This window comes from Phyllostomus hastatus, unplaced genomic scaffold (genome assembly GCF_019186645.2).
Source record: "Phyllostomus hastatus isolate PE091 unplaced genomic scaffold, TTU_PhHast_1.1 phas_contig_16, whole genome shotgun sequence".
NCBI classification, from domain to species: domain Eukaryota; kingdom Metazoa; phylum Chordata; class Mammalia; order Chiroptera; family Phyllostomidae; genus Phyllostomus; species Phyllostomus hastatus.
The window spans coordinates 13,602,752-13,618,692 of record NW_025333643.1 but is presented as its reverse complement, the minus strand read 5'-3'; the positions used below and the strand labels follow the sequence as shown (position 1 = coordinate 13,618,692).

General features: G+C 35.0%; 1 protein-coding gene across 4 annotated transcripts in view; it reads left to right on the top strand.

Moving 5' to 3' along the window:
* Positions 1-15,941, top strand: part of TASOR (transcription activation suppressor) — a 54,830-nt gene that overhangs the window by 35,070 nt on the left and 3,819 nt on the right. For 2 of the 4 annotated variants that reach the window (XM_045832350.1, XM_045832352.1), the window contains exons 15-23: positions 1,492-1,901; positions 3,095-3,236; positions 4,518-4,577; positions 8,437-9,245; positions 12,354-12,476; positions 13,265-13,424; positions 13,875-13,983; positions 15,262-15,440; positions 15,641-15,805. In XM_045832350.1, coding sequence (XP_045688306.1) covers positions 1,492-1,901; positions 3,095-3,236; positions 4,518-4,577; positions 8,437-9,245; positions 12,354-12,476; positions 13,265-13,424; positions 13,875-13,983; positions 15,262-15,440; positions 15,641-15,805 — 2,157 coding nt within the window. Of the gene's footprint in view, positions 1-1,491; positions 1,902-3,094; positions 3,237-4,517; positions 4,578-8,313; positions 9,246-12,353; positions 12,477-13,264; positions 13,425-13,874; positions 13,984-15,261; positions 15,441-15,640; positions 15,806-15,941 lie in introns of all 4 variants that reach the window. The other 2 variants (XM_045832349.1, XM_045832351.1) reach the window with 1 other exon arrangement.

Below are 15,941 nucleotides of genomic sequence, written 5' to 3'. Positions count from 1 at the left end.
GGTTTAGCATGGATTTTAGGAAGTTGCTTTATAGTAAATGTCCTCAATTCAGGGTGAGTTTTAGCAAAAAGCAAGACTCATAGTGGCTTAGGTACATTGCAGGCCTGATTCCCTACAGGAGAAACTATCCGTGGGCATGGGTCCTGGGTCCTATGCATCTCCCAGTGGGAGCTGGGCCCACGCCACACAGAACAGTCTACTACAATCACAGTTGCATTTCTAGATGTTTCTCACTTGTTTCTTTGTAGTATTTTGCACAGTTTATTTCTGATTTCTAAAAGTAGAGATTTAAAGGTTATACTCTAACTTCTAAAATACCTTGATCATGATTTGGTGATGAACCCAATCATTTTATGAGATATCCTATTTTCCCTATCCCCTTTAACATCTACTTTTTTTTGAGATATGATTTATATACAATGTACCCATTGCACAGTTCGATGAGTTTTGATAGCTATATTACCACCACTCCAATATATAGAACATTTTTATTACGCCCAAAAGTTGCCTTGTATTCCTTTGTAGCTTAGTCTTACCCCACTACTGATCTGTTTTCTGTCTCTCTTGATTAGTTTTGCTTGCTGCATAAGTATGTGTGATTAGAATTATACAGTATGCTTTTCTTTGATGTTTTGTTTTATTTTTACTGTGGTACATTATACCCTACCTATACCCTACCTTGTAAATCCTGACAATCTAGTCAGTTGAGATAAGGCTTAGACGAAAAGAATGTCAGACAGTATCTTAAAGACAAAATGTAATAGCTATAAAGGCGATAGAACTCTTTAAGTCATGAGTTCTCTATAATAGATTTTAGTGTAATCTGCATATCTTGCAAAATAGCAACAGATATTTTATCTGTTGTCAAGCATTTGGTTGACTTCAGAATTTTGGTGGTAGATTTCAAGGTAACTATAGTATGGTTATTAATATCCATGTTACCAACTTGATGTTTGAGCTCATCTCTATTAATAGTTTTAAAATTATATAAATAAGTTTTCATTTAATGGGGATGTTGACTTATGTGCAAAAGTTTAGAACCAGTTACATTTGTAAAGTAATGGATGGATATACATGTAAAACCTAAGCTGGTGTTTTGATTGAGTTCCTGCCCACAGATGTGTTATAATAAATAATTTTTACTTTTTATTATTATTTTGTATTAATCCCCACTGGGGACATGCTCATTTATTTTAGAGAGAGGGGATGGGAGGGAGAGAGAGGGACAGAAACATTGATGTGATAGAGAAACATCAATTGGTTGCCTCTCATACCCACCCTGACTGGAGACCGAACCTGCAACTTAGGCATGTGCTCTGACCGAAAGTCGAACCCTCTACTCCATGGTTTGTGGTATGATGCTCTAACCAACTGAGCCACCCTGGCCAGGTCAAGATAATTAATTTTTAGTTATGTTTGAGTTTTAAATTATTATACTAGCCTTCCAAACTCTACTTTAAGAGATGACTTTTCTTTCTCTTTTCCCTTCAGAGTCTTCACAGCCTGTTGGCTCACTTGGGCATGATGCTGACTTGAGACAGCAGCAGCAGGATACCTCTAACTCGGGCGTTTCTGACATCCATAGGCTGTTTAATTGGCTATCAGAAACACTAGCAAATGCACGCCATTCTGATGCATCCCTCACAGACACAGTCAACAAAGCCTTAGGATTGAGCACCGATGGTGCCTATGAAGAGCTGAGGCAAAAGCATGATGAATATGACTTAAGTTCTAACCCAGATAAGAAAGAATATGAGCAACCTACTTGCAAAAAAATTGAAAATGCACATTTTAAGGGTACTCAGAGCCCACTGCCAGAAGTTGATAAGTCATCTATAAAGTATCATGTTGCTGTTTCTACCAGTGAAGTAGGCACTGATCATAAATTACATTTGAAAGAAGTAAGCCTATATCTTTTGATTATATTGTTTGCTTTTGTGAATGTGTGTGAAAGAGAAAAATGTGCTTCAGTGACTTTTCTCCTTTTTAAAAAGAAATAAAATATACATTTCAATAAAAATGTCCAGGACAGTATTTCTAAGTTACTCCTTTTTACAAAGAGATAAGTACAGAGTAGTTGTTTTCCTTTTTGTTTATAGGTTTATGTATAGTGTAAGTTTTACCTGTTGTGATAAAGTTAAGGCTACAGTCTGTTTTTCAGAAGTGGCTTATTGGGAGTTAATTCCACAGCATTTCATAATAAAGTTGAATTCTTAAACCATTGGCTTTCTGTTAGAAGTACCATAACCTATAGGTGAAGCAGATAAAGTCACTAAAGTCAGTGCACTAGTTTTACAAACAAGGCTAGGTACTTTGTATTTTTCAAATAGGAATGGAAAATGAGTGGCCTTTAGGATTACCACTGAAGTGACACTCAGTCTTGCTTGACAGAGCATCCAGTTCATGTGTTTAGAGTACTGATGTCTATCTTAGAAGCAGCCTTATCTTCCCCCAAGAAGTGGCTGCATAATTGAGAAACAATACCAGGAGGGCACCATATTCCTAAACCTTATTTCTAATTTACTCTCTCATTTATTTTCTCCTCCCTGCCTTGGAATAAAAGTCATATATGCATGTCTCTAGGCTTTGTCCAGATAGTTTTCAGATATTTTAGGGGGAGGATGATGTCATGAGGCTCATTTAGAGAGGTGTGTAAAGTAGGCACTGAGGAAACTAACCTATATTGTTAACATTTCCTAACATATTTAGTACTCTAAATTGAGTTGATGGGGGCATAGGCCAAACCCAGCCCCCTGCCTATGTTTGTAACTAAAGTTTTTTTTGGAACACAGCCATGCCCATTTGTATTGCCTATGGCTGCTTTTGCACTACAGTGGCAGAGTTGAGTATCTGAGTATATGGCCTGCAAAGCCTAAAATACTTGGAGCTTTACCAGAAAAGTTTACCAACCTCTGCTCTAAAATCAACATCAAATTATGTTTTGAAGGAAAATAGCATGTTATAATTTGAAGCTAGAGTATTATCACTTTACCATGTTGATTTGACAAATTTTCTATGTTTTTGCTGTGAAAAAAAGTTATTTTTGACATTAAAATTGAAAAGAAAGCTATTGAATATGTCTTCTAATTTTTAGGATCCAAATTTAATTAGCATGAATAATTTTGAAGATTGCAGTTTGTGTCCCACTATTCCCATTGAACATGGATTCCATAAACAATCTAAGTCAAATGATGTTGAAGAGACTGAAATACATTGGAAATTGATTCCAATTACAGGTAAGAACAAGTGTACTGTACTGGGAATTAGGTTTGCTTGGTTTTACTTAGGGAACAGTTTCCTGAAGGGTTTCAACTTTTCTAAATTTCGCTCTTGGGTCACTATAGGGGCTTCATCTTAACTTGGCTCTGACATGTTCAGTGTCTTATTTTGAGCAATGTAATGTTCATCATAGAGTGTTGCTGTTCTTGGTCAGCATCAGCAAATATCTGCAAAAAACCCTATTAAAAGTAGGGATTTAAAACATACTTATTCACCATATGGAGTTTAGCATGCAGACTTCCAAATGAAAATTGCTGGCAGAAATAGTTTTTAATGAGGTGAGATAGTTACAGAGATGAAATGATGATCTTGGATAGACAATGCTATGTACTTCAATTATAAGCTTCTCTATAGCTGTTTTCTAAGAAGTGGTCATTTTGAGGTTCATCTATTTGAAAGAAATATGATTTCTTAATGTTGGATAGAGAAATTAGATCATTGTGGAGGATGTCCTGAAATGGTCAAATGCAAATATCCTAGAAAGCTTATTGAACCATGGGATAAGAATAGATAGCAGATGTTGAAAGATCATTTTGAAGTATTCTGATTTCTTTGTGCAGACACATAAAAACATACACCTGTACATTTACATACTCTTAATATTCTAAGTTCTTATTCATCTTTTTAGCTAAGCATTTTGGAAATATTTCCAGGGCACATCTTTTCCATTCCTAGACCTTTATTTAACCTTTAAAAAGAAAAGAAAAACAGATTTTTCCTAAAAAAAAATAATAATAATAGACTGACTTGAGACCTAGAAGCTACTGAAACCACCAAGGACTCTGAGAAGATTTGCTAAAACTTTGATGAATCTCCGTGGACTTCATTCAGCACCATTCTCTATGTAGTACCTTACTAGAGAGGGCAAGAGGTGTAAATGTGATGGTAGAGAGGCAGCTGGTTATCACTTAGGAGCTGGAGGTGTCACTTTGAGTGGGAGAAAATGAATAAGGAAGTAATTGGTTTATAATGATTATCCTAACCATTCCTCATTTGGACACATTTATAGTTGATGTTCAGAACCATTTGAAGGCACAGTATCTCGGTGTTTGATATTCTGTCATCAACTGAATAAAAAAGGGAAGCAACTTCCCATATCTGAATGATCCCTCAGGATTATTTTAGGCAAAAGAAGGAATTCTTGGGTTTGTTAGCATTTTGCGTTGTCTCAAAGGTGCTAAATGTGTATCACCAATACCTGAAGAGTCTCTGTAAATCTAACGGGTGCTTTCTGTCAGGAGGGAATGCAAGAAGCCCAGAAGACCAGCTAAGGAAACATGGTGAGAAACAAACACCAGGTGAGAAGGCTCACTTTGCTTTTCTTCCCACTGTGCCCTTATTCAGAATTGCTACTTGGTGTTTCTAGCCTTTCATCAGTAGGGTGTCAGTTTAAGTTTTGTGAATTACAGAAGGTTTGGATAATATCATATTTGTATTATATTATTAATTGATTTGTATCAAAATTCTTATATTAAGAATGTGTTCAAAGAAGCCACTAGATATTGGTAGAGATCACATTTTCTTCACCGTATATCTGATGATGACTTGGGAAGACCAGAGTGTTTTTCTTAATCCATTTCTGTAGGATATTCTGAGAGAAGCAGTCTTCAAATTTCTCTTAAATTTATGCTAATGGCATCTCTTCTTCGGTTAAGCATCTGTTTAAGTATTTTGTTTATTTTCTAATTGGATTTATTGATTGGTGAAAAATCTTTATAGTCTGGATACAAGTCTTTGTGAAATATGTATTGTGAATATTTTCTCCCAGTCTGTAACTTGTCTTTTCATTTTCTTAACAATGTTCTTCAAAGTAGCTGAAGATTTTAATAAAGTCCAATTTATCTTTAAAAACAATTTTCTCGTAAACACTTGGAGGTGAGGCCATTTATCTTTTAGGTACATTATTCCTAATCTTGAATATTTTTACCCAATTCTTCTTCTAACAAAGATTAGGAAACTTTTGAATTCCAGAAACATTACAGATAGTAATGATTAGCTACTTGCAGTGTGTGCCTAAAAGAGTCTTTTGTCTGAGCTCAGTCAATTCAATATTCCTGCATGATCATAGCCATTTTTTGCTCGCTTAGTTTGGTGGTGGGTCTTTTTTATTTGTTTCCATTTTGTTGATTTGACTCTTTCAGAAATCTTAAGTGGTGTTATTTTTTTTTTAGTTTGGAAGGAAAGCTAAATGGCCTTTGAATTTTAGTAGATCTTTATGGTTATTTCTTTTTTTTTTTTTTTTAATTCAAAAGACTTAAAAGATTTTCTCGAAGAAAGCTATTATGTCTCCTAGGAAAACTTGACAACAAATATATGACAGGGAAAAGTGCACAAATTTTAGTATATAGCTCAATGAATTTCCACATGTTTGCAGTTATGTGACATCACCCAGATCAACATGTAGAACACTTCTAGCATGCAAGATTTTCTTCTGCATTTTCCTAGTTGGTGCTCTCTCTGCTCCTCATAGTAACCACTAAATCTGACTTCTTCTTTCACGATACAGTAGTTTTACCTGTCCTGGAATTTAAGATAAATGGAACCTAACATGTCCTTTTGTATTTGGATCTTCATGTTATGTCTGGGATTCACCTGTGTTTTGTGTCAGCAAATTCTCAGTAGGAGAAATCAGTAATTCTTTCTCATTGGGAGGAGCAGGTATCTTATTTACGCTTCAAAATGCTCCCTCAGCATTGACATACCATCTGGATATTTTGTGACTGAAAGTATAAATATCTGAATGATGCTGCCTTGAGCGAACTCACTGCTACCTTTTCACTTAAAAGTCAAAGTACTGCAGTCCTTGAATGACAGTAGAAAACATGCATTATTATGGATATTGGCATGTGTTCCTTTAAATCATTTATTGGTGAAAACATTTTTAAAATAAAGTCAGTATTAAAATGTGTAAGAAATTTGTGCAAAATAAAATTAGGTGATCATTTGCATTTCTAAAATGGATTTAGTTTGGGTTTTTTAGTATAAGGAATTCCCCAGGTGGATTTAAGTTATATTTCATATTTTAAAATTCCCTTTATCCGTAGCTCTTCAGAAATAACTTTATTGGTATCAAGTATAGCTGTAAATTCTGGGAGCAAGTATTTGGGAGCAAGAAGTTTTTAAATTACAGGTGGTCCTCTCCTCAACCCATTTGTTTTATGAGATAAAATAAATTTTTTTAACTTAAATCAGACATTTGACATGGTACATAATTCAAGAAGTACAAAAATACTTCAAAAAGTAAGTCTTCTGTTAGCCCAAATATTTTATATATGCTAAACTTTATATTGAAATTTAAACCATACATAGTAAAAGGACAGCAAACTCACAATTATTAACAACCACACCTAAAGCAAAACCAAAAGAAACTAAGCAAACAACTAGAACAGGAACAGAACCACAGAAATGGAGATCACATAGAGGGTTAGCAACAGGGGAGTGGGAGGAGGAGAGGGGGGGAAAAGGTACAGAGAATAAGTAGCATAGATTGTAGGTTGAAAATAGATAGGGGGAGGGAAAGAATAGTATGGGAAATGTAGAAGCTAAAGAACGTATAAGTATGACACATGGACATGACTAAAGGGGGGGATATATTATAGGTGGGAGAGGGTGTACAGGGTGGAGGGGAGTGAAGGGGGAAATGGGACAACTGTAATAGCATAATCAATAAAATATATTGAAAAAAAATTTAAAAAAATTTAAGAAGGATATTCAGTATTCCTGAGTTATTTTATAGAACTTGATTTTCTATCAGTTCATACTGTTGTAATTCTTACCATGGTATTGGCTATTTTGCTCCCCTTCTTCCACCTACAGACCTGCTGTGGTCTTCTAAACCTTCTGACTGGTGCCTTTGCAGTAGTTAATTGTTACAATAGTTCATGGTAACCACTGGGGTTGGTAGAGAAATGTTACAAGCTGACTGCTGCTGAGGCTGTTTAAACCTTTAGAAATGTGTGAATGTGGGGAAAATCAAAACTGAATTTTGTGTGAAGAGGGCATTCTGTTACACCTGGGTGAATAGGGAATTCACTACATCTTTAAAGTACTGTAGTTTTGAAAACTAATACCTGGACTTTCTGACTTAGAGGTATCATTTCATATACTAGAATAGCAGTTTGTTAAAATTAGTAGCTTTTTTAAAGGATAAAATTGTATAATATATCAATCTCTAGGCAAAAATCACAATTTTTTTCTTTTCCTAATATTAAATGGTTGTTAAAACACATTTCCTCTTTGTCTTATAAAAAAGGGTTTAGGGTACCTGTTTTGAAATATAATTTCAAAAATATATTATTTAAATACAGGATTTGTGGGCAGAGAGGGAATATGATCTTATGGGTTGAGTTAGTTGTCAGTAGTCAAAAGTTAAATAGTTCTGTTAGCATCAGCTAGCTGAATGGCCTCTTTATCTCAAATGGGTTCTTAGCTATTATGCTTTCTCTTGGAATTATTTTGAAACAAAATAAAACTACCTAGGAAAGCCCTATTAAAACTGTTACTTATTGCATCTTTGAAATATGTTTTTTTCCTATATTACTGAGTTTTTCCTTGATAAATTGAAATCCCTAACATTTGTAGGAAATCCACTAAGCAACCTCATAAAACCAAAAACAGATAAAATTATCCTTACATTGTGAATGCAACTCTTGGCAGTTATTCCCACATCATTTCAGTTTGGAATTGTTTTGATTGCCTTACACGTAAATTTTCACGTTAAAACTATATCACTGTAGTAGACATTACTTGGCAAAGCACATAGGGGTTGAGTAAGCTGTTGCAGCTGACCATTTTGATTAAAACATGTCTATTGAAGTCAGACAGAGGAGGGCAGGGGAGCAGAAATAAGCAAAGTACTTAGTTTGTATTGATCCAAATTGGCCCTGTTCAGACCATTATTTGAGATTTTTATTCTACATAGCATGATTAGTTGTAAATATAGACTTGACCTGACATTTTTTCTCACTTATAAGTTTATTTTTTCAAATTTTATGCTTTTAATTACTCTTATAATAATACACTCTTCCTATATAGGTATGAAATCACCAGAAGAACAACTGGTGTATCTGCCACCGCACGAGGCCTTTCCTAACGACCCCCGGGTAATAAGTAGACAGAGAACTTCTGATTACCAGTTTCCATCCTCTCCATTTACAGACACACTAAAGGGCACCACTGAGGATGGCGTGTTGACAGGTCAGGTGGTGAAGGTGGAGGAGCAGTGTGTGCCAGCAGCAGAGCCGCCTGCAGTGAGTGAAACCACAGAGAGGACAGTGTTAGGAGAATACAATCTCTTTTCTAGGAAGATAGAAGAGATTTTGAAGCAAAAGAATGTTTCATATGTCAGTAGAATTTCTACACCTATCTTTTCAACACAAAAGAAAATGAAACGACTTTCTGAGTTCATATATTCTAAGACTCCTAAAGCTAGTGTACAGGAGTTTGTAGATGGCTTGCATGAGAAACTAAGTACTATCATTATCAAAGCATCAACAAAGGGTGGGAATTTGCCACCAGTTGGTCTTAATGGTTCTGGTACTAAGATAGCATTGAATCCTCTAGGAAGACATGTCATACCAGTTTCCTCAAGTGACTTTAACAATAAACACCTCCTTGAACCACTTTGTGGTGATACTTTGAAAGACATCAACTCTAATGGTCAGCATTCTTCAACTTTGGGTTTAACTGAAGTAGAAGTGATCCAGCCACACCATGCCATGGAGATAATGGTGACTTCTGATCATACTGTACCTGATCATACTGCCCAGGAACCAGAAGAAAAAGAAGCAGCAAAATCACCCAGTGATGTAAACATTTCTGCCCAACCAGCTCTTTCAAATTTTATAAGCAAGTTAGAACCTGAAGTATTTAACAGTTTAGTTAAAATCATGAAAGATGTCCAGAAAAATACTGTGAAATTTTATATTCATGAAGAAGAAGAGAGCGTGCTCTGTAAAGAAATAAAGGTAACTAAATGAAAAGGTAATAGTCATGCTGTATTAGTCATGCTGTATAAAGTCATATTGAGTCTGACCTCTATAAAAAGGAATATTTAAAATAGTTTCATAATTTAATGCAGAGTAGAATAAAAGGCTAAGTTCAATTAAATAAAAACTATGATGTAAGTAGCTTAGAATTTAGAATCTTGTTTTATAGAGTTATTTTAAAGATCATTGCTACATACTGCAAATACCTTTAAACTGTTGATTCAGAGATTTTAAATGTTTCGTATTTGGGTTTTTAATGAAGGGAAGGGAAAGATACAGAGGGGTGAAGGAAGTTGTCAGTGTTTACCTCACGGGGTTTATCAGTCAACTAGAAAAATGAAACTGTCCAGGGATAACCTAATGATAATATATTTCGGTTTTTCTTGATACCTTCTCATATCAGGTTCACCCCAAAACTCGAATTATTTTCTGGAGGGCAAGCCCCTTGTAGTACAGGCTTCCCAAGCTAGGTGAGTGTTTGAGGAATCCATCTGTATCAGTGTACCAGGTGGTGGTGTTGTAAGAGGCTGTGTTGTGCTTTAGTGAATTATTTTTGAAGACTCTTAATGCTTTTGCCCATTTCATGATGGATGATTTACAAGCACACCTGCCCACACCACGCTGTGTGTTCGGCAATTTTTTGACCAAAGAAAACTGGCATGATCCCTATGCTCCACCCTCCCTATTCACCTGCTGTCACCCTGAGTGACTTTTCTTTGTTTCCCTGGATGAAAACAGTCATTGAAGGGAAATGTTTTGCTGATGTGGAAGAGGTGAAACAAAAAATGGCAGAACTCAAAAGCATCAAGGTTGACAATTTCAGGGACTTGTTTTGAATGGTAGAAAAAACATCTTGATAGGTGTATTGCATCAGATGGAGAATACTTCGAAGGTGACTGAAGTTTAAACATGTAAGGATTTGTTTTTAAGAGTAAATACACATTTTTTAAATAAATAAATTGTTTTGTTTGGGGTGCTCCCTTGTATTGATCAAAAAATACTATGATCCTGAAAGACTCCCCAATCCTGAAAGATTTTCCACTGCAAGGTATATAATTTTTTCTACTGAAGCTACAGAGTAGATGAGTGTTTTCTAGTTGTAAAAAATGCATGTATATAGTGTTAGATATCTATAACATTTGTGTATACAGGGTTAGATGCCTATAACATTTGTAATAATAGGTATATAAATTATAATACTATATCCAAACTGTTATATGGTTTTAATATTAACCAATTAGTATTCACTGAGCTACTGGATTTTATTTCTTAAGGGAATACCTTAGATTTTAAAATAAATGCCCAATCCCACTTCTGGAATTTACTTACCATGATGAGGTTCTGATTGTTTTTTAAGTGGAAGCATAAGAAACTATAAAAAGTTGGCTTATTATCCCAGAGTGGCCTAGAAACACCATGTTACTGATATGTCCTGAGCCTTTGTCAATTTGGGGATTTCACATTGATGTCAGCATGTTTCATGTGGTGTACCCATGAGAACAGAAAAGCATGGAAATGAAGGAGGCATAGTGCTCAGTCTGTCTTTTAATCCCTTGTGGTTTCTCAGGAAGAGTGAAACCAGACTTACTAGGAATTCCTTGGTTACATTTTGCCTTGTATGATTGAATGTAGATTTCTATATTTTTTTCCACCCCCAACTAGTGCTCAAGCATTGCACTCTTTGGGGCATAGCTGCATGTTGTTGTGGGGCTAGATGAGAAAATAGGATGGGCACAAGTCCCAGTGTGCTCAGCATTATTCCTCCTCCTTCCACCACATTTTAAAACTGATTGTAACAAGAAATACATTTACTTATGAATGGTACTTTTAATTCATTTTGACATGGAATAAATTATATTTCTGTTGTTTAGGGGAAGAAGGCGTTGTGTTTACAAATCTGATAGGAAGTCAGATTGGAACTTTAATTCTTTTAATCAATATTCATTGGAAAGTTTCCAGAAAAAATGTTACAAAGAATAAAAACTTTATGAATATAATTTTAAACTTCTCAAGTATTTCTGGAGTCAAGCTGATCTGTTATTGAATGAGTTAAACTGATCTAAAATGAACTCTGATTTAAAGCTTCTTAATGTAAAAAAAACAAAAATTACAAGCAAGCCTGACAGACAGTAAATTATCTATTCATTACCTGACTGTAAGCTTGTAAGCTACTCTTAGGTCTTCCCACAAGCTTTACAGGTTAGGTCAGAATCAAACAGCGCAGTGTATGCTGCTTTAGTTTGGGGGTACACAGAAACATCCTCTTGGGGTGTGACACAGACAGCTCTTGACAGATCAGTAGACTGTGAGGCAAGTTGGGTTTAGATTTTACGCTTATCTAACCAGCTGTGCCACCCTTGAGAAAATTAATCTGCATCTGTGTCTGTGAAATGAGGAATGTAACCTCCAGGATCCTATAGTTTGCTTCAGAGTTCAGTATTCCACCAGCAAGCAAAGAAAACTCTGCTTGGACTATACAACCTTGTGTCATTTGAAAGAGTACCATGTCATCAGCATGGAGGAAGGTATTAGATGGAAGAGTATTTTGCTTGAAGGTGTAACTTGACAAATGTGGCTAATTATAGTCTGTGAATACCATTGTATATATTGAAGCTCCTTATGAATGATTTGGAGGCTGTTGTGAATTAAATGAACTACAGTATTTGGGAAACTGGGTTGTAATTCTAAAGGAATATACCAGTAACATTGCTGCAAATAACCAAGGGCCTGGCCTGCTTTGAAAGAAAAGGAAATGGGGATAAGGAAATGGTTAATGATTGGGCTGAGCTCTGGGTTTCCCAGAATAAGCAGTGGAGCAGGGTTAAGAATTGAGACCAATCCATTGTTCTTGTGCTTCTTTCTTTTATCCTACACTGGAATTTACTTGGCTTTGATTGCATAGCATTTTGTAACATTGTGACTGTGACTAAGCGCTGAGCTTGAGATTCAATAAGAAGAAAAGCAGATTTGATCCTGGGGTCCCTAAATCTAGTTTAAGCTTATGTTTATCAGTTTATCTTGCATTTTAGTACTAAATGAATTTTTTGTAAAAATGCTTTTTAATGTTGATATACTTTTTTTCAACAGGAATATCTTATCAAGTTAGGCAATACAGAATGTCATCCAGAACAGTTTTTGGAAAGAAGATCAAAATTAGATAAACTATTAATTATTATTCAAAATGAAGACATTGCAGGTTTCATTCACAAGGTAGACTATTAAGTCAAATTTACTATTAATTTTGGTTATAAAAACAGCCTTACTATAAAATCTGTATTTGAGACTGAAGTGTTTGTTTTTTAAAATATCCTCATAAGCCTTCAAGAAGATAAAATTTCAGGGTTTGGACATTTAGGGCTTGAGACCTAAATGACCCTTTGTGAATTAGCTGGTGAGAATCAAGTTTCTACCCCTGCAAAATTTTAAATGGAGGCATATCACAGACTTTCCATATCACTCAAAAATAGTCAAGACTAAGAATATTGACTTCTTGAATGCCAGTGGGTCTGCTGACCTTCTTTATATGTTGTCATCTTATACAAAGTCCCAGGTAAAACCTGTTTGCACCCCCTTTGCCAAATTGGTCCTGCTTTTCCTTGAATTTGGAGGTACCCCATCATCGAGTTTTACAAGCCTATCTCAAATCCTACTGCCCTTTGAAGCCTTTCCTGACTGTTCAGTACATAGGTTCTTGCCATCATCTGAATTCTGACTACTCACAGGGCCAGACCAGTTAGTATTTTTCATTCTGTGTTTTCAGCTCTATTGTGCCTTTTCCTTAGTGCTCTGTTCATGGTAGGTACCCATTACATAAGTGTTAGTTTATATATTTGGAAATAATGTTGGGAATATTATTTAGTGCTTGGCTTTCCAGAGGCAACATACTAATATAGGTTAGCCATAGTGTATTTTGTTAGACTTTCCATATAGATTACTTCACATTTGAGTCAGTTCATTCCTTTGTCCTTACTTCTGTTTATATTTTGGTATTTATACAGGTACCTGGCTTGGTGACTTTAAAGAAGCTCCCCTGCGTTAGTTTTGCTGGTGTTGATAGTCTGGATGATGTTAAAAATCATACGTACAATGAACTATTCGTGTCTGGAGGTTTTATTGTGTCTGATGAATCTATTTTAAATCCAGAAGTTATCACAGTTGGTAAGATTTATGCATTCTTTCGAGCATATAACTTCTGTTTTAGGTTTTCCTCAGTGATAACTCACTCATGCTTTTTAATGTATTGTCTGTTCAGCTAATCACAGATACTACATTTCTATCATTTTCTTGAGCTTTTTACCACAAATTTCCCATTCTTAGAAGTCTTTACAAATAATTGCCTCTAAATTTGGTGTAAAGCAAGGCTCTCTACTCCTACTGCATTCGGATCACTTCTGGTTTATTATCAACATATTTTTTATAATGTATAGATATAATGTTCTTAGACCTAAAAGAGAATATATAGATGTCTCCTTTAGAGGAAAAAAAGAGAAAGAAAAGTACATAGGAATGTAGGTGTTCCTACACAATATCACCATATACTTCTTCCATAATTAAATTTGGGCGATTGCTGTTTATTGAATTTAAAGTTAAGTTAATTATCTTTAACAGAGAACCTTAAAAATTTTTTGACATTCCTCGAAGAACTTAGTACTCCAGAAGGAAAATGGCAATGGAAAGTCCACTGTAAATTTCAGAAAAAACTAAAGGAACTGGGCAGGTAAGATTTCAAAAATAACTATAATGGTTGTTGATGTAACATTTTTTTGTATGTATTCACAAAGTTTCTGCATTTCTCTGTTTATAGATTATGGATGCTGTTCAGTTTTCACATATGTCCTTAGCTAGTCATAAGGGAGTGTGATACTGAATTATTGTAGCCTGTTTGCAAGTGATAGTGTTTTTAGGTAGAAGTCTGCTTAAGTTCTAATTATGTATATAAATAAAATTGGTTTTATCTTTGCTACTCAAGCATTTTGAATAATAATGGAATAATCAACATTATATTTTTACTGAACTGTGTATGTCAACAAGATCAGGCTCTCTCCCATTTGATGGCTACCTTAGGTAGCTAATTTAGTAGCATCACACAAGGATTAATCTCAACATGATTAGGGGATTTGTGGTTATTAGGACATTCATTTATGTAAATAGGTGATTTTTAACATGCCTGAAGTCACTTTTCAAAGTGTGAAGCTTGGAGCAGCAATTACTTTGAGAGGCTCCACAAATAATTATGTAATCAGATGAGTTTGGGATACTGTATTGTACTACTAGAGAGTCCATACATTGTATTCATACATTTAAGGATCTGAGAAACTCTATAGTTAAGAATTCTGTAGTTAAGCATTTCCTAAACTTAGACCACAAACGATTTTTTTCTAATACCTATTGACATTCTATGGCACACACTAATTCAGGCTTAAATAATTTTAAAGCATTTAATTTTTAGTAGTAATTCACTTTTTAAAAAACTTGTTTTAGCTTCAAATCTTATCTTTATATAACAGATAACACTACTGAGGCCTAAAGTTTTAACTTGTACAAAGTTATTACCATGGTCTTCTTGACAATAGTAATTTTTACCACTTGTTGCCTTGAGCCTGGAGATGTAGAAATAGCTGAGAGCTATGTATTATTTGAAGGGAAGGATTTATTATTTTTTGTCTATTTATGTCCTTCATTAAAGTTCTAAATTGGGGAAGCCAAAGAGAACTGTAATTTGTTACTTAGAAAGTAAATGACTGGGTTGAGATTTTAGTTACACTAAATAGCTGGTCCTCAAACTTTGCACCCAGAGAAAGCCCCTGGACTTACTGGTGGGTTGCACAATCACTGCTATCCCTTTCTCCTAAGAAGCACCCCTACAGCAGGCAGTGGGCTAAGCAGTGCAGTTATCATTAGTTGCCCCAAGTTAGAAACTATGGTTTTAAAGCAAAAACTTCCACAATAAATTTTAGAAATGTAGATCTAGATACTGAACTACGTAATTTTACAGATTGAATGCTAAAGCCCTAAGTCTGCTGACACTTCTGAATGTCTATCAGAAGAAACATCTGGTTGAAATTTTGTCATACCACAATTGTGATTCGCAAACTCGAAATGCTCCAGAATTTGACTGTCTTATCAGACTTCAGGCTCAGAACATACAGCAACGACACATAGTCTTTTTAACAGGTAAGCAATGGTGTGACGTTTTCTACTATGAATATAGGAATGTGGACAAAAGGATTTTGTGGGGCTGTAATGGGTATTGGCTGTTAAGCTATGATTCTGAAAAGGTAGCAATGTTTTGTGAGAGCTGGGGGCAGGCATTATCATTTGTCTATGTACCTTTTCTAGTATTTTATATTCAAAACATTTTCTTTTTAATTTAGAAAAAAATATCCAGATGTCCTCCAGTTATACAGATAATGGAATAGTAGTTGCATCTGCTGAAGACTTTATGCAAAACTTTAAAAATCTTGTGGGCTATCACAACTCAGTCACAGAAGAAAACCTTCCATTGCTTGGTGCTAATGAGAATCTTGAGTCGCAGTCAGGTAACTTTTTAGTAGTTTTCATTTTCTTTAAGGCAGACAGAAAAAGAGGAATGGTTTTGCCATTTTCATATAATGAAGTACCTATTTAAAAATGACTCACTTTGGTGCATAACAGCTTCAGGGGAAGTGTTTTAAG